At 38.6% G+C, this 26,330-nt stretch overlaps 2 protein-coding genes across 5 annotated transcripts in view; both read left to right on the plus strand.

The window, feature by feature from the left end:
• Nucleotides 1–2,140: 2,140 nt before the first annotated feature.
• On the plus strand, nt 2,141–8,893 carry tmem41b (transmembrane protein 41B). The gene is made up of 7 exons (XM_063881373.1): nt 2,141–2,368; nt 4,087–4,204; nt 4,895–5,023; nt 5,196–5,289; nt 5,962–6,066; nt 6,427–6,565; nt 6,660–8,893. Exons 1-7 carry the CDS (start codon nt 2,278–2,280, stop codon nt 6,827–6,829), a joined length of 846 nt encoding a protein of 281 aa, XP_063737443.1. The 5' UTR covers nt 2,141–2,277; the 3' UTR covers nt 6,830–8,893.
• Nucleotides 8,894–10,722: 1,829 nt separating this feature from the next.
• The window catches only part of dennd5a (DENN/MADD domain containing 5A), a 29,111-nt gene continuing 13,503 nt past the window's right edge, over nt 10,723–26,330 (plus strand). For 2 of the 4 annotated variants that reach the window (XM_063881450.1, XM_063881452.1), the window contains exons 1-6: nt 10,742–10,959; nt 17,791–17,862; nt 18,634–18,743; nt 19,021–19,705; nt 24,408–24,595; nt 25,122–25,433. In XM_063881450.1, the coding sequence (XP_063737520.1) occupies nt 10,860–10,959; nt 17,791–17,862; nt 18,634–18,743; nt 19,021–19,705; nt 24,408–24,595; nt 25,122–25,433 (1,467 nt within the window). In that variant the 5' untranslated portion in view covers nt 10,742–10,859. Of the gene's footprint in view, nt 10,960–17,790; nt 17,863–18,633; nt 18,744–19,020; nt 19,706–24,407; nt 24,596–25,121; nt 25,434–26,330 lie in introns of all 4 variants that reach the window. The other 2 variants (XM_063881451.1, XM_063881453.1) reach the window with 1 other exon arrangement.

Consider the following 26,330-nt stretch of genomic DNA (forward strand, 5'->3'; position numbering starts at 1 on the left):
TAGATCAGCGCCAAATTTGTGCAACACGAACATCCGGCGGCGATTACACGTCTATATGGGAGTTGTAGTTCGCGGCATAACTGTAGCACATCATGCGTTGTGTACAGTGATTGATGGGAAAGGTGACCCACCTGGTCGTTGTCCTCATACTACAATATTATTTTTGTATTTGTCTAAGTCGATTTTTATAAGTCTTAAAAAATTAAATGTGGAACATTTTCAGGGAAATTTTCCGTTGTGTTTTGGATTGTGTGTGACCTAATAAGATAAGAAATGTTATAGGTAGAGCTTTTATTTTAGAGGTTGTATGTTAGTGTAATTTAGAATTACTGGTACCAACTAATCACACAATATATTACTTCACTTTTATAATGTGAATGTAGTTATTTCTTTACAAAAAAAGTGCAAAACAAGGATAGAAGCAAAGTTAAATGAAAAATATGGCAGAAAATAAAATGCACTTTTATATGATATATTTGAAAATACGATTAGAAAAAACAGTAAATGTATTTAATAATGGCAGATATATTAAAATCAGTACTCTTATTTGCAGCATGCACATTTAGTCACATCTTCAAATTGGTCTAATAAAACGCCCATGACGTTTAGATGTAACATTTATATACCATATTTATGTTTAAAATTCCTGGGCCTTATCTCCATTATGTTTTGGATTGCAACAATATAACAAATGTTCTATGAACATATTCATTTTAGAAATTGTATGTTACTGATATTTCAAATAATTAGTGGCCTACAAACTAATCACACAATAAATGACTTAGCATTTATAATGGTGAATGTATTTATGTCCCTACAAAGAGCAAATACACATAGAATAAACATTAGACAGACTTAGAAGCAGAGTTTATTGAAAATGAAGACAGATTTTTTTTATTGATAATAATACATGGACAAATAATTTAAAAAAATAAAAAAGGAACATAGAAAAGATCCCTCTTTATATTTATGACAAAGATGTTCAAATCACTACCCATATTTGCAGCATGCACATTTATAAATGACCATTTGAGCAGCCTCAAAAAGCCTTTTCTTCTTCTGGTAGAGGAGATTTATTTTTTTTAAAGATAAAAGTTTAACAATGCACATCTGATAAATGAACACTTAAAAACAGCTCAGATTCAGTAATTACTTCATATTAAAATAAATTTGGTGATTCCACTAACCTGCAGAGACGAAACACAATAATTAATTGAAGTAGTATTTATTCCACAGTAAAACATTTAATTTAACATTCTGGTCTTGTTTTTCTTATTCTATTTAAATGTATATAGAGTCCTGGATTTACCTGGTCACTTGCAATCTTCTATGCCAGATTTAGCTTATTGTATTTTATTTGAAACGTAGTTCACTTAATACACATAAATTCGACTATGTTATTTCTACTCAGTTTCTTCTTGCACTATTTGTATATATATATATATATTTATTTTTGTATGTATTATATATAAATATATATAATTATATACATTTCATTGCCAGAACTACACTGTAGGTACTGTGCATAGACTCAGTGCCTTGATAACGTTTGAGCATTTATCTGGTTACATTTGACATATTTATTTATGTCTACAATAAACAGTATTTTTTTCTTCTACAGTAATTAATTATACATTCTGTTTTTAGCTAATTTCATTCTATTTTACATGTTTATAGTTTATATCTTGAAATCTAACTGCACATTGGTCACTTGCAACATTATCTTGCACTACTGTATTGTATTTATGCATGTATAAATACAATAAATATAAATATCCGATGTATATCTTATCTTATTTCTGTTCTGCTCTTCATGCACAATTTTGTATTTGTTATGTCTTATATATGCTACATTGTTGGAGCAGCCTGGGACTTGATTTTCATTTCCCTTACTACAATGTAGCTGCTGTGCATATGAAAATAAAACCTTTTGAATCTTGAATATGACAATACAACCTTTGAATCTTGAATATGACAATACAACCTTTGAATCTTGAATATGACAATACAACCTTTGAATCTTGAATATGACAATAAAACCTTTGAATCTTGAATATGACAATACAACCTTTGAATCTTGAATATGACAATACAACCTCAGTAAGACCACGGGAGGGCGCTGTGTTGGATGGTTCAGCTTTTGTTGCTGCGATGATGAGGTAAAAGGTCATCCTGTGTAACGTGTCAGCAGACTGTCACCACACCGGTGTCAGTCACTCCACCCGTCGGCTTTTGCTGGTTCGGCACCTCAGCTGACCTCTAAGTTATCTGAGTAAAATGGCCAAAAAGCGGAGAGAAAGACGGGAAAACGACGGTGTGTCCTCTGAACAGGAGGAGGTGAAGGCGGAGGATTCACCAGTACCGAAAGGTGAGGTTTGGCTTTAGTGGCTAACGGTTAACATCTATTTAAAGCAAAGCAGGGGTGAGGAACTACTGTTAGGTAGATAAAAATATATTGAGTAATAAATAACCAGGCAGCGTCATTCAGCAGCTAATGTTAGCTGGTTGTTGATTACACAGCCAGCTAGCGTAGAACATTAGCCGATGACTAGCGTAGTAATGCGTTAGCTATTGAAAAACATAGCGCTTTAACGTTGAAGAAGCTAACATACATCACATCACTATGAGTGAGCTTTAGTAAGGGTGTGAACCTGATCAAATTACCCTTAATGTTTAAACGAGATTAACATCCCTTCTTGAACTACTGTAGTTAAGCTACTTTCATTAACCAAGAATGTCAAACGACGAGTGGTGGGGGAAGTGTTCAGATCTTATATTCAGATAGAACCGCATACCACTATGCATTTACCATAACCCCAGAGAAGTATCAGGGAATACTCTGTCACAGGTAAAAGTCATCCATTTAACATGTTCCCCAAGTACAATTAAAAAAGTGTTGGCATCAAAATATACTTGAATTACCGAAAGTAAAAGTACTATCATTCAGATCTCAAGTAAGGTACAAGTCCCTCAACATTTAACTTTTTGAGTAAGTGTACTTAGTTACCATACACCACTGCCTAACCCTTAAACTGCACGTGTATTTCAACAGCTAATTGAGTTATTTTCTTACTTCCCATTTCCGATATTCCGGAAGTCTCACCAATAAATGTACTCGATGCTGAAAAGTACCCCCATTTGAGTGCAAATTGTACTATAATGTTATATTTTGCTGATGGAATATTATGTAGCAGTTACCTTTTGTAACTAGTCGATATGCAGCTAATTCGAACTAAATAATGGCAAGCTGCACCCTCATGTAATGTGTGCAAAATCCAAATTTGTATAAATAAATAGCTAAAGCAGTCATATAAATGTTGTTTAATAGAATGTTCAATATTAACCTCTTGAATTTAAGTACAATAGAGGATTACATTGGCATGAAAAGAGAATACTCATAGTAAAGTAGGCTACTTCAAAACTGAACTTAAGCACAATTGTTGATAACCTACATGATAACAGTTATCCACTGCAGCTGAAAAAACAGCCAAAAAAACCCCTTTTATTGACCTACTCTTGTAAAGCTTACAGTAAGCAGAGGCATACGTTTTCCAACTAAGAACGAAATGAAAAATAATCAAATACAAAGCTTTTATGACAGACGCACACTGTCCATTATTAAGAAGCACAAAACTAGACCTCCATCATCGCCGTCTTTACACCATTTCCCTCCAGAGCTCATGTACTGCTGAATCGCCATACTGTACATTCAACAGTGTGATATTAGGTTTATTCGACCCTACAGCAAGCTCCCGCCAGTACCTGCTAAACCATTACAGGGCCCTTAATTGTATTTCCACAGTGCTGTAGTTGGTTAAAATACAACTAATTCCCTAATCCTAATAACATGATATCTCCATCCCACATCTGAAATCAACTGACAATACAGTTGGCCTTTCTCCATTAAGTATTTAATAAAGCAATGATTTCACAGACCTAACACAGTCTTGCTCAAGGGGTTAACTGTTTTCCCGGTAGGGGCCTGAACATTCGTTTATTACACAAGGCTCCCTTGTAGCTAGTTAGTCATTTTTAAAGGAACATCTTCATTTATTTGGTAAATAATTTATTCTCTTTCCCCCACAGAGGCTAAGCACACTGAGGGGGGCTCAGCACGCATGTCTCTCCTGATTCTGGTGTCCATCTTCACCTGCGCTGCCTCAGTCATGTACCTGGTCTACAGGAACTTCCCAGAGCTTCCTGAGTGAGTTGTTGTGTTGATTATTGAACTCGGTTAAATGAGGGTGGGGAATTGTTCAACAACGGAAATTAAGACATTAGTAAGTATTCATAATTAGAACTGTAGTAAATAAAATGACGACATTTGCAGTAAGGCCAGAAATGTAAACTGACAAGAGTGTCAATAATAAACATACAACATTAAATGGTTCCATAAATAAATACATTTCATGCAGTTTAATGCATTTTGTGATTTGTTCATAGTTTTATTTACTATAAGCAGACCTTTATTTTGCAATTAAAGTGCAGAACAGGGGCTGTACATGTTTAAGGTCTTGTAAAAGAACATGATTTAGACTCTAAAGGTAAGGTCATCTAATGGACAGGCCCGCTGAGAAGCATTGTTGGATCTACATAAAGTTGTTGTTAGAATCCCTACCCCGGAGGTTGACTCTGAACTAGGCATGCTAGTGCAGAGGTTAAGGCAGGACACGATAGGAAATGAGCCTGGGACATAACATTAGGGAAGGGGTTACGCTACCTTTAGCTGCATCAGGTGCCTGAGATTGGCAGTATATTAATTCCAAAAAAGGTCAATTTAAGCCTCACATTTACATGATACTCAAAATCCAGAGGGGACTGCAGCACTTTGAGCAATCAGGTTCTGAATGTGCAGATGTGTGTGTAGTTAACGAATATAATTCTTATTTTTCAGTGATGAGATGGAGAAAATCAAGATACCAAAAGACATGGATGATGCCAAAGCCTTGGGTACTGTGCTGTCTAAATACAAAGACACGTACTACTCCCAAGTGTTGGTGGCCTACTTCGCAACATACATTTTGTATCCTTTGAATCAATCTACCGATCTTAGCTTAGCTTCTGGTGAGGATGTTTTTAAAAGCTGATAAAATGTGGCTCTTCACAGACTGTCTTGGTTACAGTGATATTTTGTAGTCTGCCTGAGTAACAACTTAATGTTTTTGAAAAGTCGTTTACCTTGACGCTTTTTTCAGCCTCCAGACATTTGCAATCCCGGGATCTATCTTCCTCAGCATCCTGTCTGGATATCTTTACCCTTTCCCCTTGGCTCTTTTCTTAGTCTGCTTGGTGAGTAAGCAAAGCTGGTATGAAATGTGTGATTAAAAACAGATGTTGTATTGTATGATGAGCAACTTTGCGGTGAAGTAGTTTCCACGAGACACACTTTGGTATGTAAGGGGGTAAATCCACATGCGTGAATGAAACATGTCTCATGAACATACATATTTAATCTAAATTTCAAGTCATCATTTTAATCTGGCTGTCATTGGAGCAGACAACAGTGTGAAGGTCTTTAAACAATGGTAGGCTGTGCTAATAACCTTAAGGAATGTTCTACCTTCAAAATGTGACACTTGCACAAAAACAGAGACTGATGTTATAGTAGTCATTTCAAGTTTATCTATGCAGCCCAATTCTATTGCCTCAAGGAGCATGAAAAACAATATGGAACAACAACAGGGTGTGTGCAACGTGTGTGTATTTGTTGCATCATAGGAAGTTGCAGCTGTGACAACCAGGAAGGGCACCAATAATGGGTGACAACACCAGGTCCCTCAGCCCTGTCTTTGGTCTAAGATGGTGGAATATGTAGATAATTATATTTGGAGAGGCTGTAATTAAAATTGGGTCTTCCTTTTTTGTTTAATTTCCCGAGTATGACAATATTTACGATCAAGTTACAGATATCTGCGTGTGTAAATAACCAATGTTTTTCTGCTCTGTTTGTATCTGTTGCAGTGCTCTGGTCTCGGTGCTTCCTTTTGCTATTTGCTATCATATCTGGTGGGCAGACCCATTGTCTACAAATATCTCACAGCGAGAGCACATAAATGGTCCCAGCAGGTAAGAACCTTGAACTGTATTGTTTAGAAAGACAATGTTGGTAAGAGGACATTTCTGTTTGGGATTTATTTTTTTATATCTATTTATAATGTACCACTGCTACTTTGTAGTCACGACCAATCTAATGCAGTCCAAATGTACGGCTGTGCTGTAAATCCTTGTGAAGCTTAATACTCTTTATATTTTGGAGTTGGAAGCTGATTTGATCAAAAAAGTATTACTGGTTCTGTACATAACTATTAACTTGAGTTGCGAGAACGACAGAGGTACTGATACTGTTATAAAAAACGAATCATTTTTAACTTCACAGATAATTTAGTTTAAAGCATGACTTACGATACATTAACTGTTTGCTGACAGGTTGACAAACATCGAGATCATTTAATTAATTACATCATCTTCCTGAGGATAACCCCCTTCCTTCCCAACTGGTTCATCAACATCACCTCGCCTGTCATTAACGTGCCTTTGGGGGTTTTCTTCATCGGTACCTTTCTTGGTCAGTATGCCCATCCCTTCTGACTATCTATGAATTACATTTTGTATTATTTTGTTACTCTGACTGACCTGAATTCCCCCTTGCTGATCCACAGGGGTGGCCCCGCCATCCTTTGTAGCGATCAACGCCGGTACGACACTGTACAAGCTTACCACAGCAGGTGAGGCCGTGTCCTGGAACTCTCTGGCTGTGCTCGGTGTCCTCGCCGTTCTTTCCATCTTGCCCGTCTGCTTCCAGAAAAAGCTGCAAAAGAAACTAGAGTAGGACGTTATACACTTCAGCACCTCATCTGCTGGCTGATCCCGGCATCCCCTTGCCCTCGGCTCAGGAACGTGCAGCTGTCACTCAAGTTGCTCTGCCTCCGTCTCATACAAAGCTGCTGGTGGTGGAACCTCTGGATCACTGGCACAATAAGCACTCATCCACCACACAATGCATGCAGTTGTGGGTTATTCCTGATTTTAATGTAAAGTGGCCGCTGACTGCACACGTTTTTTTTAGTTTCTGTAAAGGATGTTCTTGATTTTGGCACATCTTGTAAATGAATTAAATTTAGCCTTTGTTTTTATTTAAGTCATTGTTCATTATTTTATGATTCTTGCCAGACAATTAAAGGTGCTACCCATAGGATGTTGGAGTAAAACTCTGCACTGCATTCTGATAAGTTTAAAGGGGAAAGACTGCTAAAAACAACGTCATCAGTACCTTGTCGAGTCTGTTGTAGACATCACATTTGAAAATGACTGGAATAGCTTTTACTATTGCATTTGCTTTGGAAGTAGCTCATCAATTACATCCTGTTTGTAGCACCTTTTTAACTACCACTCCCTTTTTAATATTTATTTTCAAATACTAATATTATACTAGTAAAAGTGTACCACCATAGCAATACCGTCACAATAGTGTTGAAAGTGTATTTTAGTTTTTAAAAAGTTAAGCTCTGTTACCTGGGGATTGCCTTGGCGGACGTATGCATCATGAAGAGAGACTGAAACTAGAGACGAAAGTGTGATGACTAATCTTGGTAAGTGCTACTTCTGTGGTATGTGAGTTTCCTGTTCTCCTTTTAAAAGGTGCGTGGATCCATTTTGAGTCATTTTACATCATTTTAATGAATAGACAAAGCTGATGCAATACTGTTTTTACTGTATTGTAGTATGCCAAACTCAAAGCATTTCCCATTTCAAATTTGTAACTAGTAAGTGAACATAAATTCAACACAAAAGCCAACATCATCTTGGGTTCCAATGTTACGCAGATGTTAATAATAACCCAGTTCTAGTTGTATCTGTCTATGTCCCATGCAATTGTTTGCTATGCCAGCAGAAATTTAGATTTCTGCACCATGGATTAGGCACCAGTGGTTGAGGCACCAGTAAATTAAATAGTGCCCTCAGTAAGACTGCCAACAGGCTGAGCTACCCGAGCCTTACCTTGCTTTTTACTACTTCCATTCTTCAAATGTTTCAATATTTGCCTGATATGTGTTTTTAGTTTTCCCTAAATAGTTTTGAATTACTGATTTTTGAGTCTTTTCGTATCAAAGCTTAGTGAATTGTTTCATTTAGATTTATTTTTGTGCCTGTGTACCATTGTAACCTATTGCTGCTGCTTAAAAACACTCTGGATGTTTACTAGAGACGTTGATGCAGTGAATGTACATCATGGTAACTTATTCCAACACATTTTTATTAAATCTCTTAAAAACACATGTATAGAGCATGGGTGCATTTTGAGATTTTCAGCAGATTTAGTGTGTACTACTGTCAGATTATTAACATCTCAAGCCCAGATACATAAACCTCAATTTATGTGAAATGTTAATGGTTCTACTGTATGAGGATACTGATGTTGTAGCATATCCTTTTATACTTTTTGAAGCAGAGCGCTACTTCTTTCAAAGACTGTTTGGCTGTTTTTATGGTTACTACTGTTTTATGAAAGGGTGCTGCATTGTACAACTGAAGTATATTGGAAAATTGCATCTTTACTAAAGTGGTGAAATTAATTGATTCAAAACGACTAATCTCTCAGACAAATGTTTTTGAAAGGAAGATAATAGATTTTAATTCTCAATTTGCTATATTGTTTAAACCTTAATCAAAACATTTACTCAAACTGGATATATGAATGCTGTTTTGTTTTGTTCTCTCTCTCCATCAAATATAGTGAAATCCTTTGTGTAACCCTCTGTTGACATTTCAAAAAGCAGTATTAGTTTGTACTGGACAGTAATGTATTGCAGTATGAAGTGTTTACAGAGCTAATTAAGTTTATGGTTTTTTTTATATTTATATTTATTAAATCATTAAAATCATGTTTACAGAACATCATTGACTTTTAAGAGTTATCTTTAAAGATTCGGTGAGCATGTTTGATCATACTGGAGAAGGAAACTATAGAGGCATAATAGCCTTAAACAATTGATTTATAAATACTGTGCAATTATTGAGCTTCTTTTAAACACTGTATTTACCAGAAATTATGAACCAATCTTGTGAATAGACCTGGCTCTATTTAAACATTTAAACAAGAAAACTTTAATGAAACATAAACAAAGACATTTCCCAGAGCCAAATCAAAGTGGTAGACGCTTGCATTTGAACCACGAAACCATTTCATAATGGTTGCTGCAGCATACATTTCAACCTGACAGAAAGTCAGGTTAGTGCCACCAGATGGAGATATTGTAACAACAGTGTGGCGCATGTGTGATAACCATAGGTGATCATTTATCAAATGCGTCGGGATTTACACAGTGAATGCATTTAGCAGTGAAATAATCATTCATAGAAATGACCAAATATTTGATATATGGATCAATGTGTACAAAATAATTTAGACACTTGTTGGTTAAATATGTTGATTCTTAAGTATAAACCTCACTTTTTGTAAATATAGTTTTTCAATTGGATATTCAGACAAGGTCTTTTCTAAAATAAACCATATAGCACAATTGTTGTCTGTGAACAAATTGCAGATCAAATGTGCTGTTATTGAAGGCTATTGCTTGCAGGGCGAATGTGGTGCTTCTGATTGACGATAAACTCTTGAAATAACAAGGTTGCAGGACTGTAAGGTGACTGAATCTCCACACATTCTGAGAATAATACGAAGTTTCGGATGAATGCATATTCATTAACATTATATAATAGTACTGTTTTGTTGTAACTCCAATTTCGCTATTTTTTTAAACTATACTTCTACATCTTATTTATGAAATACTATAATATTTAAATTGTACTGGTAAATGTTTATATTTTACCATTTGTATGTCTTTTGGGAGTGCGTGTATTTTTATATACTTTTTCATATGTAGGCCTATAATTCGTTCGAGGTTTACATTTTTTGTCTATTCGTGTGAAACTAAAAACAGCAAAACCAAAGGGCTAAATCGAATAGAAAGCACCGTTACTATGACTGCAATATCTGCTGATCAGGTTAAGAAACATTTATGCACAAACAATATTATCCTCATGTTACTTTATGGATTAAAGGGAGATGATTACAGCTGTTTTGCTGTTGATGGACCACAATGCATTTCGACTGCAACGCTCTGATTTCTATGGACGTGTGAAGCCAGAGACCAAAACAGGAAGTAAATGAATATCTACTTCAAAATAAAACAGGAATCAGTTTTCAACAACAAGAGTTGGACAGAAAATCTCGGCGGACTAAATAAACAAAATAGGTTAAAAGTTTAACTCAATATATTATCACTTTTAGAAATATGGCAACTTTTACTTTTTAAACCAAATTTTTCCTCACACATATGCAGTCTTTTAACACAATACAGCCTTACGGGACTTAACTTGTAGTTAAATAAACACGCAGTCATTTGTTTTGTTTGAAAAATCTTTCTGCAAAATGAGTGTAGTAGGCAATATTGAAACTGTGAGAAATATGGCCTATGACTAAAACATTGACTGTAATTGAGACAAGACAGAAATACAAAGTTAACCCAATTATAATTTCCAGTAAGCAACGTAGAATACAACTACATTTCAAGTTCTTATTAATAGTGGTCCAAATGGACACATTATGGTGCACAATTCAAGTTTATTTTCCATTTCTAGTAAAAATGTGTCAGGATTGTATTTTACTGTGAAGGATGGTGGCCGGATGTACGACAACCGTTTCTGCTAGCTGCAGGTTAGTTTAGGTTTGGTACTGATTTTAAGGCTTCGCAGAAACGTAGCATCTCATACGAGATGGCAGACAGAAATCACTTCTCCGAGTTCCTTTAATATGCTCCCTATTGGAGGGAAAAGAGTACCACCGGACCAGTCTCAAAATGACCACCGGCTTCAGCTCCGGTTCCTGCCGGTTCGCAGATTATTTTGTGATCTGCGGACTCGACACCGAAAGCGGGCTGGAACCCGACGAACTGTCCGGTAAGCACATTAGCCATCGGGGGTTAAATGTGGGGCTGATGCTGTAGCATACAAGACAGGAAGGAAGGGGTGTTATAACATCATGTCACTGTTATTATTCAGCCTTTACTATATCATGTCGTTGTTTTCTGTTCTCATATGTTGTTAACATTAATGCACAGCGGACATCACGTCCGGCCTAGCCCCTCTCCTCTCAGCCTGTTTGTCTCGATGAGGATTACTGGCATGTTGTGTCTCTTTAACGCACTGACATGAATATTAATTCAAAGGGTTTCGATAAATTCTCTCAGCATTTTTACTCTATATACCAACATGGTTTGATGTTGGCAATGCACTGTAATACATATTTAATGTGACACTTCTCACAGTTAATTCAGGCATTAGTGTTCGTTGATGGTCAAAATATTGATGTCGATATAATGTTATTACAACCGAGGGATGTTGTCACGGTGGCTCCTAGCTGTCATCGAGTTATTTAGAGGTGATCAGGTATCATGGTAGCAACAAACTCGGATGTGACTTCCTTGAATGTTCTGATAGCTTAGTTTGTCCTTAAAATAAATATGTACACTACTTGCTGATGCCTTTCAGGGTTGAGGTTATACATGCATTATTACACAGCAATACCATACGAACCAAACATATTACAAAAAGGCTTAGATCTCTGATGGCTAGAAAATGCCCTTAAACTAAGATGTACCATGTCCCCCATCGACCCCTGACATCTTCAGCATCCACCGCAGATCCATATCGTGTATGCAACCATCCTCCTCAAGTAACCCCTCAGAGGACACACCCTTTCCTTTACAAACAATAATAGCTTTAACATCTAATACGAGCACAATGTTCTGTTACACACCTGGATCATGTTTGATTCTGGGACTATGAATTCATTTATGTTTTCACCTCCACAATTAGCATGATTGAAAGAGAGGATTGGCAAATGTATGTGCATCTGAAACTGTGTACTAACAGTGCTGCTTTTCTCTGCTATATTACTGGTCAGCTGACTTTTCAAATCTCCAAATAACCATAAATGAGAATACATTATTGTAAGAGTTAAAATCATACTGTGGTACATATTCCTTTTAGTATTTTTGGGATACCAGACTATTGTGGACACATATAGATATTTTTGAGATACTTGATATTGGATTTTTCCTCTATTTTTGAGTGACTAGCTAATGGGTTAGGGTGGAGAGTATTGACAGCTGACAGAAGGCACATGGGATATGGTACCATAACTGCACATTTCATTTATTTAAAAAAAAAGGCAGGCCTAATAAAGAAATGAAAATCCATTGTGTCTTGGCCTAAAACCTGTCCATCCCAATCTTGTTTGCTAATGATTTCTTTGTTATCTTGTCTGTTTTTGGACCCCAGGAAGAATAGCTTCTGCAGTGCTGTAGCTAATTGGGTAAAATATATTCAGATTATTATAATATAAGACAGATATAGGACATTTCCATAATTAAGAGACAGAGAAACAGCATTTTCTATCATTTCTTTATAATTACATTAACAATACACTATTATTGAAATATTTGAAGCTTTTTTTCTGTCGTTTTGGCTCTCTTAATACGGCTCGTCATTTTTTAATGTTTAAAAATATCTGTCAAAGAAATTGACGCCTTCAGATAAAATGAAACATGAAGGCTGTTGACTAGAAAATGTTTTGCATTGTATCTGCATGGACAAACACAACTTAAGTGGTCTTCCTTAAAACTGTGGTTGAAGATTGCAATCATAGTAGCAAAGTGAAGAAGACTCCCTGACACTAAAATGATCAGCCATGTGAACACCATGTTACTGTTTTACCCCAAAAATGTATTTTATATTTGTATATGTCTTTAATCCTAAATCTACCTTTGATATTTGGTGATGAGTGTTTTCTTGAGAACCCCGGCTGACAGCTTGCACAGCATGAGGCTTTGTGGTCATACTTTATTGAAGCTGTTCTTCTTACTGCATGCTGCTGCTGTTTTCTGTAGAGAAGAGGTTAGGGGTTTGCCCTTGTAGACGTTCAGTCTTAGTCGATGAGAGGAAATGGTGCGGAAATTCCATTGTTATAGGTTACACATGTCAGCTGTAGGTATACCAAGAACTTCTAGGAATATCTTTCATGTGTTGGTAGGAAATGCTAATGCAGGGAAACTCTGCAAACAAAACTGTAACAACAACAACATATTCAGTTCTAACTTCGCAAATGTTACCAAGAGAAGATATGTTTTCAACCGTAACTACAAAATACTGTAAACCATGTCCTTAAAAATAGTAAGACTTACTACTAAGGAGAGTCAATTAGGAGCCCTACTCAGTTAGTCATAATAGTAATCACTGAAAAGAGGACTAGATTCGGTTCAATTATTATATGCCCAATGATTAAAGCACTTTCGTTGTTTTGTATTTAGTTAAAGGGACCTTGCCCCAAAATGTGCTGACAAAACTGCTGGTAGATACTTCAAATTAAATCAAACACTGGTGGATTTCTCAAGTGACGTTACAGAACCAAGATATGTTCCTCTTTTTAGTATGAGACAATCATTATTCATGTACAGTGACACACAAAGAAAGGACAACATTTTCTTTAATAAGCACATTGTTTGGCAGCACAGTGAGGACCTTATTAGCATATGTATGACCCTGCAGCTTCACGGGGGACACTGGAAACACAGGCAGCTGAGGGACATAAGTACCCTCGCACACAGGCGCCACTTATTCAAATGCTAAATATCCTTTTGAATTTCCCAGGCAGCCTCTCTCCCAATCCTCCTCAGCAAACTCATGAATGGCTCAACATGAAAGCTGGCTTTAAATGCATAATGTTGCCCTTCATATTTCCTCTCAGTTGCTTACTTATGGTTCTGTTAAAGGTCTCCTGTGAGTGTTTTAAAAATCTGCCTGAACATTTATCAGGGACCGTTTGAATACAGTATGAAGATTCATTACAGAATCATCAGGACTAAGAGGCCCAGTGTATCTTGATCTTCATAAAAATAAAAAATAAATACAACAGAAGTGGACCGTAGTAATGCGGTCTCGAGAAAACTGACAAATCAAATGTGCAGCACAAGTCCAGTTACTTTAAGACTCTGGGTCATTGGCAGCTGAGGCTCATGGGTGTTGTAGTGTTTAGCCAACGCCGACATGTTAGACAAATCAGGATTGCCTCTAAAAACTGTTTAATTACATATCAACTATCAGTCAAAATATAAATCTATAATATTTAGTTTTTATTATCGAGGGAAGTCCTGTGTTGGCATGGTTGTCAGTCACTAGCTGGGGCGGTTTACTTTCTTCACGGTGGAGTAATGAAACTTGCACATTCTTGTTTAAAAGGCTGTTTCTCCGTAGTCCAATCCTGTGGCTGCTAACAGATGTTTCATGTGCTGAATTTCCAGGCTGTCATCATGTTACACCAAAGCAGCGTAAGATTTAAAGATGTCTCATCGTCTGTGTTTGAAATTCTCTTTAGCTTAATTTTCTTTCTCAAGTTCATGATAAAAGGCTCAATCGGTATTCTTTTTCATAACTATATTTACATGTCTACAAACATTATGGATGGTAACGGACTCAAAACAGCGTCAGAAGATTTTTATAGTAGTTATTGAGATGATTAGTCATTGCTGGTCTTGGTAACGTGTCAAAATAGGAAAAACAAAGTTGCTTTTGTTTGTTTGTCTATGGATGTAGAGACAAACTGCTATAGTTAAAATGATCAGCAACCTACAGTATCTAATTGAAATGTGAGAAACTCTTTTTAGCCATTAGTATCAATATCAGATGTATTTTGACTCACTATTTTAACAATTTAACATTACAAGGTTGGCAGGCTAATTAGAGACTGTGTATTAAACAGATATTGCAGCATCATATGTTGGTAGAAGTGTTAATTTGCTTGGGTAACAGTTAGCAAATCCACATCTTTGGTAGTAAAAGAGAATTTGTGCATGCTATTGACCTTATCCATCTTCCTTAATGTTGTCAGCTAGGTGTGTTGTTGCAGTTTCTTCGCAAGATAAAAATGTACCACATTTGGTCTCACTTGTGTTTCTGAATGAGTAAGATACTATTAACATAATTTGTGGGGTTTCCAACGGGTCCGGCGCAATCAAAGTAATTCCTTGACATTTTGATATCTTGTTTTTTGAAAGTTACCCAACCACATGTTTGCCCTTAAATTAGACAAGAAACAGGAAGCTGGTATTTTGGCAGCCAGCCTTTAAGTGGTGTTAGCCTCTCATTTAAATGAAGAAAGACAGCATTGCCAATGTGCCAATTTCAGTAAATTAAAGTCCCAGTTTTGAAACCTTTCCAAGTGACCAAGTGATAAAAAAAGTCCTAGAAAAACAACTATATTGTCTCTGTTGGGAGTACGCTCTGTAAAGGCTGTGAGTTTAAGCTGAGAGTGAGTTATCATGTGCTGTCAGTGCCAGGTCCTCTGGGTGAATAAGTGTTGATGTTTTTGCTTGCTGAGCTGTTTTGAAGCAGTAGCCGGGTCTTCAGCGAGATCTGCTATGGGAAGTCAAGTTGAGTCGGGCTTGAACATATCTGTGTAATCAGAAAGGTACATCCCTTCATGTCTGAGCCTACATGCTACAGTAGGTGTGAGGGTGTGTGAGTACAGGAGGGGTGCAGAGCTGTGGGTGGTGCCTGGCTTACAGAAAGGAGGAAAACAGCGAGGAGCCAGAACTCAGTGACGCTGTACTCCCACTACTACCGGTCCACACATGGCAGGACAGTCCGCTTATTTCAGAAAATATGACAAATCGAGAAAATGAAGAGTTTGTTGATGCTCATTTTGACCAGTGTGTTTCCCAGGTGAAGCAGTTAGCTTTTATTTAACTCTAATTACCAGTCAATGTCTGAAAGAAGGAACACCTGTGTAGACTGAGCGCACTTTACTTGAGCATGGTCACAGGAACAGGGTGAGTTAGCACACTCTGATAGGGTCATTCTATGTGAGAGTATGTCTTTCATTTATTTGTCCTAGTATAGTATTAGAGCAGTAGAGTAAATATGTGAAAGTAGAGGTCTAACGTCATTATGGATTATCATTTGTATTCTTCTGCCATTACATTTTCTTTTTCACATTGAATTGGTCAATGTAGGTTTTTGTTTTGATTTCAGGAGTTTAAATTCCTTATTTACAAAATTATTTCTACATCAGATTGCTCTTTAATTATTTCCTTTTTTTAATTATCATTTCATTATGGTTGCTGTTGTAGACCTCAGTTGCCTCTATTATTCTTGTTTACTATCCACTGTCTGAAAAAGTCCCCTTTAGAATATCCAAACCCCTCAAGGCCTGTTTGATTTTCACAAAGAAAGACTTGTATGTGTTAGTGCAGAGGCTTGAAAATGATGCACCATAAATAGTGTTTTTAAAACTAATTCAGGAGCCATTACAGCGGTATACAAATGTCAACTAAATAATTAAGAATAGACAATCTCTTCCCTGTCGATACTAATCTTAATATTCTCACAGCCTCACATTTATTTGGTTCCTGACGACTACATTTATATCCCTGGACTTGTGTTTACCCTTTGGGCAGTATAAATATGAGAGTAACTAACAGATTAAATCACTCAATCCTTAACACACTTACTGCAACAAGGATTCTTAGTAAATTCTCATAAGTGCTTTGTTGAAACAAATGCAGACGATTAAAGCAATCATTAGGAAAGAGAGTTGAGGGAGTCATTATTTCTTGCATCTCTGTGTTTCACCGTTAAATCATTTTAAGTGCAATTAAAATGTCTTTACCTCACCCCCACTAAACAGGTTACATGGGTCTAAGAGCAGCTTTACTTAAAAGCTAATGTTGCTCTGTCATGATTAATAAATATATGTTTCTGCCAGCAGAACTGTTTCGTTCGTGCTTGGGAAATGTCATGCATGAAGAGGAAACAGCAGAAAGCCTTGCCTGCTTACATAAAGGGTGTTTTTAATGTAAAATGTTAGATAATCTGACTCGGCTCCAGGGCTAGTCAGTCTCTAATAGAAGAGAGGCCATTCACTCAGTAAACCTTATGACTGTCAACTGATGGGATACACATGCTTGAACAACTTGCCGCACATTGAGATGTTTATTCCACATGTGATTCAAAAAGGGAACGTGTTGAAAATGTATTGAAATGTGACAAAATGTCTTGTGCTCTAGATGCCACCTTATAAATCATTACATTAAATGCTATCTTGTGCTTTTATCCAAAGCCACTTAAATACACCTTTATATCTTCTATGTGTTGAATATCAGATATTGAGTTATTACAGATATTACATTTATTTAAAGGCTCAGTAAATCCTGGAAATCAATCAAAACTGCCTGCCAACTAGTAACTTCAGCCTTGGCTGTACTTTGTGCTAATTAGCAATGTTGGCATGCTAACAGCTAGTAAACCAAGATGGTGAACCTGCCAAACAGTAAAGGTGTCAAGCACTAGCATGATAGCACCGTCAGTGTGGGCATGTTAGTGAGCTGACGTTTAGCATTTAGCTCAAAGGAGCCCTGTGCAGCGTCACAGAGCTGCAAGCATGGCTGCATACTCTCTGTGGAGATACTATGATCCATATCAGAGCAATATGGATTAGCATGATCTCCAGATGAGAGGAAACTACAACACACAGAACACTGTATCTCTGAATCATAACCCTGGCAGCTGGCTTGTATTAGCAAACCCACCTGACAAGGACACGCTAATGCCCTGTGCCTGCGTGCTGCTTGTCCTCAGACAGCTGTCGGGATGTGGTTGCACAAACTGAGAAGTGATGCGCTGCCCATCTAGGACCAGGTTTTTAATCATATTTTTGTTTTATTTGTTGTGTAGCTTTATGCCAGTATATAGAGGCTACTAAATTCAGAGATGGGGCCAGAGGAAATTTGGCGGGGGCAAATGAAGGTAACCCTCCCACCACACACACTCCTCCCCTGCTAAACCTGAGCTCAGCTTTAACCCCTTCAACCTTGTTTTTTTTTTTTACTCAGCAGCCCCTTTTTGTTACTTCAAATTCTGAGTTTCACAATTATTTTCTGCACAGGTGTGGGGACCTTCCCTTTCTATTTTGCGCTCTCTGATTCCGCTCCTCCTGATTTTTTCCCTCCCCTCCTCCCTCACATCCTTCAGCAGCAGCTGAACAATGAGCTGATGTTTGACAATCACCGCTTCTGTTTTTCTCACACACACTCAAATCCAGTGCTGCCTGCGCTGGCATTGCTTGGTCAGTGTTTCTCTCCCCCCACACTCTGAATGACTTTTCAGTACTGCCTTGGTGTGTGCATCACTTCTGCTTTATTCTGGGTTCAAATCAGCTCAAGTTGTGCTTTCTATGATTGATTATTTTGTGTGTTCCTTTGTATTGCCATTAAAGCTGTCAGCAAGCAGAAAGAAGTAAATTATCTATTTTGGATTATTAGATGCTTCCTGGTTAAATATTGGATTGAGTTTACTTTCTAGAGCAGGATGCAAATGACAGCTTTATATGATGCAATACAATCTTCCTCTCAAGACAAATATGCTGACCTGCTCTTTTCTCTGGAGATACGCCTGGCACTATAAACCTGCTTCTGATCAGATTTTTTTCTGCTTCTCTGTCTGCATCTGGAAACCTATGCTAACTGTTTGTCTCTTTTTTTGTTTGTGTTGCTCTCTCTCTCTGGTTTGTTTTTGCAGGTGAGAATTTTGAGCAGAGTCCATTACGAAGAACCTTTAAATCCAAAGTCCTAGCACATTATCCTGAAAATGTGGAGTGGAATCCATTCGACCAGGACGCTGTTGGCATGGTATGATCGCTTAAACAGTTCTTATTATACTTGAAGAATAAAAGCATGGGGTAAACGGTTTGTGTGGCTCTGTCCTGTCTCTATAAAAGTTTGTCTAATTTCCTTTCGAATCAAGCTCTGTAATTATCGGTTTAACTCGAACAGAAAGAAAGGGGCAGAAAAAAGATTGCCCAAAATGCTATTTTTTTTTGTAAGACAACCAAGTCAAGTGAAATAGGATGTGAGGTTTTCTGATATCCCCTCTCTTTTCTACCCTTCCCTGTCTGTCCTCTCACAGCTCTGTATGCCGAAGGGTCTGGCGTTCAGGACCCAGGTTGATTCCCGAGAGCCTCAGTTCCACTCCTATATCATCACCAGAGAGGACGGCTCTCGGACCTACGGCTTCGCCCTCACCTTCTTCGAGGAGGTGACCAGTAAGCAGATATGCAGTGCAATGCAGACTCTTTACCATATGCACAATGCAGAGCAGTACGACATCTTGCACACCCCCACCTCACCACCGGGCCTCGAGGAACAGCGGCGCCCTCTCTCCCAGACTCGCCCCATGCTCCACGCTGCGCCCGCCATCTCCCGCCTGCAGCGCTTTAACTCGTATGACATCAGTCGCGACACGCTGTATGTGTCAAAGTGCATCTGCCTGATCACACCCATGGCCTTCCCTCAGGCCTGTAGGAAGGTGCTGCAGCAGCTCCACCAGGCGGTCTCCTCCCCTCTGCCCCCGCCTCTTCCTCTTGATAGTTTCATCTACAACATCCTTTACGAGGTGCCCCTGCCACCCTCCGGGCGCTCCCTCAAGTTCTCAGGCGTGTACGGGCCCATTGTTTGCCAGAGGCCGAGCACCTCTGAGCTGCCACTCTTTGACTTTCCCATCGGTGAAGTGATCAATCTGCTGGGGGTGGAGAACGTTCTTCAGTTGTTCACCTGTGCCCTGCTCGAGATGCAGATACTGCTCTACTCACAGCGTAAGTCCCTGCTACTGTTACTGCCTTTAGCTTCCTGTCCCATTAGGGTGCATTGACTACAAGTACCCATCGCATAGTGGTCACATTACAACACTATTTAAAACAATAAATAGAGTTATCGGGAAAATCCTGTATGGAAGCAATTCAATAACACTATAAATGTTTTCTGAAGAGCTGGAAGCATGGAAAATCATGCATTATCTGTAACAGCTGTTGTGGGGTCATGTGATCCTGTTAGAGGGGGCAGTCTCAGGAGATGTGTTTGCAGCTGGGAGACATATCAGTGTCCCGACATGAGAATAGAGATTATCTGGGGACGTGGTTGTTATACGGTGGTGTAGCTACAAGACCTTCCTCCATTTTAATACATTTTGGAAGGATGAATTTAAAAAACATATATAGTTATACTAAAGATATGATTTGTGCTGAAAAGCCAACCATCCGACATGCACTTTAGAATAGTATATTATAATATATATATAATAGAAGCACCACAAACAAATGTAGTCTTCAGTGGGCCAAAACATAAAAATGTTTGGCTGCTGAGCACCTTATGCAACATCATCATATTCATGGTCTGTTTCACTTTGAGTCCTACACCTAGAAAAGAAGTGTAGTCTGCACTCTATGAGATTTCAGGTTTTAAAATGTCTGGGTGGTTGTATAGGAACAAAAGCCATGCCCTTAAGACTAGGACACAAGTTTGATATTCATGGAGGTGGAACCGTTATCCAAGACATTACATAACCTGTTGAGTGTTTCCATTAAAGTGATGCAGTGGGAGTCGCAGCCTGTGTAAATGTTGGCCCCCCTCACCGGCAGCGCCTTCTACCAGGACTTGCATGCGAAGTGTGTATCTGTGTGTGAGGTTCATATTCCCTACACATTTGAGGAGCGAAACTATACAGGGGGATTTTGTGCGATCTTATCAAAAACAAACAGCAAGAGTCTCATAATCAGATACTACATTTTTAAGGAGCTTTTGGTGAAAACAACCTTTGGTTTTCGAAAATGCAGACAGCTCCCTCCTTAATTGCTCTGTAAAGATTGAATTAATCCAAGCCATCCTTCGCTGAGCAGAGTAGTATTTTAAATGTCATCTTATACCATAGAAAGACTGTGTGTGTGTGTGTGTGTGTGTGTGCGTGCGTGTGTGTGCGTGCGTGCGTGCGTGTGAGAAACAACGGAATATCGTAAGGATGCCCTCGGTGTAGTGTGGTGATTGGATCCATTACAATGGCAAGAGAAGGCAAATGGTTTACAAAACGCCAGGGGCCGGTGGGGGGGGGTGAGCTCTTAGGGGGGACGAAAGCTGTGGAGTTGCTAGGTAACCCGGAGATAGGGAAGATGGCAGTGATGCAGGATGATTATTATTGGTTGGAAGTGACATCATGCCTTTTTTTTTTCCTCCCATGAGGCTGATCACTGCAGAACGTGTGAAACGCGTTGGGTAGAGTTAAGCCCTAGCAATCTTCCTCTGAGAAGAAATAAGGGGCTGTTCGAGAATGACTGTACTCAACCCCCCCCCAACACACACGCACACACGCACACACACACACACACACACACACACACACACACACACACACACACACACACACACACACACACACACACACACACACACACCCATTCAGAGGAAAGGGATGCTTTGCAAATAATGAGACCACTGTGTTATGTCCTAAAAATAGCACTGTAGTGTATATCTCTTATTTAAAGGTTTATTATGTAACTTTTCCACATTCAATGTATCAAAAACACTGGGAGCACGTTAGGTATTTTTTAGAGTTCTGTGCATGTATTTTACATTTCAAATTTAGATTGAAACCATCTCATTTTATTTAAGGTTTCTTTTGATATGCTGATTTCCTGTTAATGGCGTCACACCCCCTCTGCCCATTCGTCAGCGTTGTGGTCATAAATGGGCTTTAATCCGGTATTGAACTATATTTGGTCATTGGAAATCTGAATCTGAATTAATCTCAGCTAGTAGCTCGGCTCGCAGCCCACCGAACAGATGGCAGAGAAAAGCTGTGTTTTTCACATGAAGCTTCTTTATTCTGTGTTTTATCAGTTTAGTCACTTTGTTGGCGAGTTTAGGAAAGTTTGAGTCCTCTGGGGATACGTCAGCTATGTTTCTTCCTGAATGATTAACAATGAAAGAATCCTAAACCTCCTAACCTGCTTCACAACGCCACCAAATGCCTTTATTGTTTTGATTGAGATACCCCTAACGGCAACAAAAAGAAAAAAAGACACACAAAAGACCTGAATATAAAGCCATAAAGAAAATAATAGTTGAATGTGGCTTAACAGGAAGCTCATCATGTGTCAATCATGTGTCAGCCATTGTGACACACTGCAATTAAGCTCCTATGTGTTTTTATTATTATTGAACTTACTGTCTTTCTGTAAATTGTGCGGTTGAGAGTGACAGGCTAGTTGACGGGAGAGGGAGATCTTTAAAGATGATGCTGCTCTAAACACGACGAACATTTGAGTTGCAGAGATGCTTCATTTAAATTGCTGATCACCTTTTTAATTTAGGAACGATGCCAACTTATAGATTTTCTGACAGTAAAGACCAAACTATTAATCGAAGAATGAATAAAATAATTGGCCGATGGTTAAACACCTCTGTAGGACAACATTTATTACTTGTTGGCTTTTCATTTCCCTTTCTGACCGTATGAAAGTGTTCATGGAACAAAATGAGTAAGTAGAAGGTATCAGAAATCCTTTGTCCACAACGGGGACATTTACATTGTTACAACAGCAGATAAAGTGAGGAGAATAGACTTACAGATAAATAAGTATGCACACATTATTAATAACACTTGAAGTCACAAACAAAAACAAAATAGCCGATGAGTACACCAAGGTAAAAAAGAAGCTGGGTGTTGTTGTCTTTTTAAAAGATACCATATTGAATTAAAGAGATAGCTGTACTGTAGGCCAATTGTAAATAAACTGAGAGAACGAAATAAAAATCCAAAAATGAACCTGAAACTGCAGGAGCATAATTGCACTGCATGTATATTGTGCTGTAAGTTGTGCATCAACAGAAAGTGTTATTGCACATCAGGGGTGTAAACAACAAGTTCTTTGATCAGAGAAAAACATCAGCAGCGGTTTCACTTCTGTGTGTATTGTTAGCCTGTTCTGCATCAATTTGCTCTTAGTATGAAAACTGAACAGGTCAAGCATCACTTCAAATCAAACCTGCTTCCAGTTCTCAGTGTGGACATTTATATAATGTTCATGGCATGCATGTGGGTATATAAGCAGCAGTACTTGACCTTTTGTTAGCCATGCTAAAGTGGCTTGCTGTTATTCTTGTTGTGGTGGCCTAGTTTAAAAGCACTGGTGATGTTAGTATTCTTGTCTCCATTCTGGGAGAGGGAGCCTGCTGAGAAGAGGGGAGAAAGTAGGGGGAGGCTCAGGCTAGGGTGAAAGTCTCCTCTCATGGACCAGCACATGACCAAATGAAGTAATGGCATTTATTTTGGCACCATAACAGGAGAGGCCGAGCCGCTGATGAATGCACAGTAGGTGTCAACAACTAGATAGAGTAGGAATGCAGATGAGGAGGCCTGGACACATTTTTGCATGTATACCAACCCTTAGCATGAAGGAGTGTTGCGGTGTGAAGTAATGAAAAAGGAATTTAATGTCAGCCACATGGACAGCTGACTGTAGCTGTGTCTGAGTCTGGATCCTCTAAAGGACGCAGCTACAAAGGTCTTCCGAGGACTTTCTTCTATGTGAGTTGGTCCTGCCAAAAAACTTAAGGCTGTTAAGAATCTCAGAAATGTCTCAACACATTTGGATGCGATATCAGCTTGCAAGGACAAATGTGGTCTACAAATGTGGACTTCAGAACTGCTAAAATGTGGTCACAGTCTGTATGTCTTAACAGTTAATACCTTGGCCATTTGTCTCCACTCCACTCCACTCCCAAATTTACAGAACAAAGATAAACAAAGAAGACCAGACTTACGAGTTAGCATTGTAGTAGGGTTGGGTGTTTTCCCTTGTTCTTTCACTTTGTGTTCACACTATGCCTTTACTCCGGTAACAAAAACGTCTTCTTCCTGAGGCGTCATGTTGTGCTTTTGACCCCGCCAACTTGTGATATTGCACCAGATGATTTCTATCTGCAAACAGAAGAGCTGAAAAGAACAATGTCATCCACATATGAATAACACAATGTCATGTTGCACAACTCTCCTGTCACGTGCTGTTTACAAGTGTTTGGGAGAAATAAAAAACATTTATCAGGCGAAGACGTTGCATCTTAGACCTTGTTTGGCTGAAGCAAAGTTGTGCAACCTGTTTTCAATTTATTTAAATGCTAGGAATTTGATTACAAAATGCACTTTATCTGTTTAGAATGAGTTTAAGATGTTATTAAGACTGCAGCACAGCTTCTTCATCATGGGCTTCAAGCCTTTATTCATGTCCAGTACATTTTTGAAATCTTCACTCATCATGTGATTGAACATGTGGTGATCATTCCATAGAAATCATCAGTCAGGAGAACAAGTGTTCACTCAAAAATCATTACAATCACAGAGGCTTTAAAGTAGTAATCAGGTCATGAAATGAACCATGAAATCGGTGCTGTATATACTGCTGGCACATTTCCACGGTTACACCCTGTCCTTCACCACTGTTTTCTTATATTTCGTGCATCAAACAGATTACCAGAGGCTGATGACAGTTGCGGAGAGCATCACAGCCTTAATGTTCCCCTTCCAGTGGCAGCATGTGTACGTGCCCATTCTGCCTGCCTCCCTCCTCCACTTCCTGGACGCGCCGGTGCCGTACCTCATGGGCCTCCACTCCAACGGGCAGGATGACCGCACCAAGCTAGAGCTGCCACAGGAGGTATAAACACAGTTCTGTCTTCCCATACTGAGTTGAAACCCTCTTTATTTGGTTTATTTTGATATATTATGCGCTGCAAATTTGACTTTAGAAATATAACCCTTATATTAATACTATCCTTGAGTCCACAAACATGCACGCCATATTTCTGCTAGTCTGGCCTTTGTTGCACTGCTGCTGACACAAGCCGTGGTGGACAGTTTCTCTTCTCCTCACGTGTCTGCTTTTAAGCTTAGTCTTCAATTTGGTTATAAGGAACAAGTCTAGATTGACATTTTATACATAAAAGAAGTGCATACAGAGTATAATGTGTTGTCAGACATGTTGAGTAAATCTAGAGAGATATAAATATAAACTTTGTTGTCTCAGTAATTTTGTTTTTAGAACTTGTTAGCATTAGTGACAATTTCACTTTTTGGGTTTAGTGGCACCATTAATTGTATTTCTTACCTGTTTTCTGGCATTGTAGGCTGTAGTTTTTCTGTGTTTTTCAAGCTTGATAATCTTGTTCCTTGTCTTTTACTAGGCTAACTTGTGTTTTGTGGACATTGACAACCACTTCATCGAACTGCCGGAGGAGTTGCCACAGTTTCCCAACAAACTAGAGTTTATTCAGGAGATCTCGGAGGTGCTCATGTCCTTTGGCCTGTCTCCAGAGGGAAATATTCACTCCAGCGACGGCCAGGCCAAGTACCGAGGCGGTCGATCTGTTGACATGGTGTCTGACAAGCGCAATGGCAACCTGTCTTCGCCCCTCAACTCCTACCTGCTGAGGGAGAATGAAACTATTGCCAGACTGCAGGCTCTGGTCAAGAGGACAGGTGTGAGCCTGGAGAAGGTGAGAAATGAAGTCATCTTATTAAAAAAATGCTCCAGCCAAATATATTTTTGGCCCTGGTTGTGCCTTGATTTCAATCTTACATCACTTTCTCTAATTGTAGATGAATAGTTTCAATAACAAATACAATTTAATTGAATACAATAAGTGAATAATGTATAGTTTTTTCCATATAAATGTGCAAATGTTTTGCTATCCTTTCTCAATCAATCAGTATTACTACATGAACTGATAAGATACAAGGTTTATTGTATCAGTAGTACATATTAGATGCCTAGATTATTGCAGTAAGGTATACTGAACAAAAGGGGGGGCCCTTCTGTGCCGCACAGTGGACTAGATAAGGCACAGACTGAAAAGGAGAAATCCAAAGTTTTCTTTCAATGTTTTTCATTAAAAATATATTTTTTTAAATGCAAGAAATGTGTTTAATTGTAGGTATATTGATTTTCATCATATCTGAGTAATTATAGAGGTAATATGTTCACTGACGTGTTAAGCGTTTTGGATAGATTCCTCAGTAAATGCCCCCCCATCAGTTCTTTTAACACCATCATGAACAGATAGCTGACCCTCATGGTGATGTGGAGTCTTGAAGAGGTTTTGCTCTCCTTCTAAGAGACTTCATCACATACAAACATCAGCTCCAGCTGCCTCTGAAAGGCTGCCGGTCAGTGATGAGAGAAACCCTTGATAGACACTGACTTCAACAGATGTAGTTGGCATCTGTACAGCCTAAATTGGCCTGAGTGTCTCACAAACAGTGTGATGAAATACTCTCTCTAAAGGCTGATTGATGGATGAATTAGCTGCTAATTAGAGAAAGTCTCTGCGCAGCCTAATCAGCTTATCCACCAGTGGCCAGCATTAGCTTTCCATGAACGGATTAGCTCCTCA

Source organism: Eleginops maclovinus, chromosome 4, assembly GCF_036324505.1.
Source record: "Eleginops maclovinus isolate JMC-PN-2008 ecotype Puerto Natales chromosome 4, JC_Emac_rtc_rv5, whole genome shotgun sequence".
Classification (NCBI taxonomy): domain Eukaryota; kingdom Metazoa; phylum Chordata; class Actinopteri; order Perciformes; family Eleginopidae; genus Eleginops; species Eleginops maclovinus.

What these genes read in the sequence shown, in the direction of transcription:
- tmem41b (XM_063881373.1), top strand. Translation starts at nt 2,278, where the DNA reads ATGGCCAAAAAGCGGAGAGAAAGACGGGAAAACGACGGTGTGTCCTCT. An exon ending in TACTTCGCAACATACATTTT is followed by an intron (nt 5,024 to 5,195) that starts GTATCCTTTGAA and finishes CGCTTTTTTCAG; the next exon opens with CCTCCAGACATTTGCAATCC. An exon ending in CACATAAATGGTCCCAGCAG is followed by an intron (nt 6,067 to 6,426) that starts GTAAGAACCTTG and finishes GTTTGCTGACAG; the next exon opens with GTTGACAAACATCGAGATCA.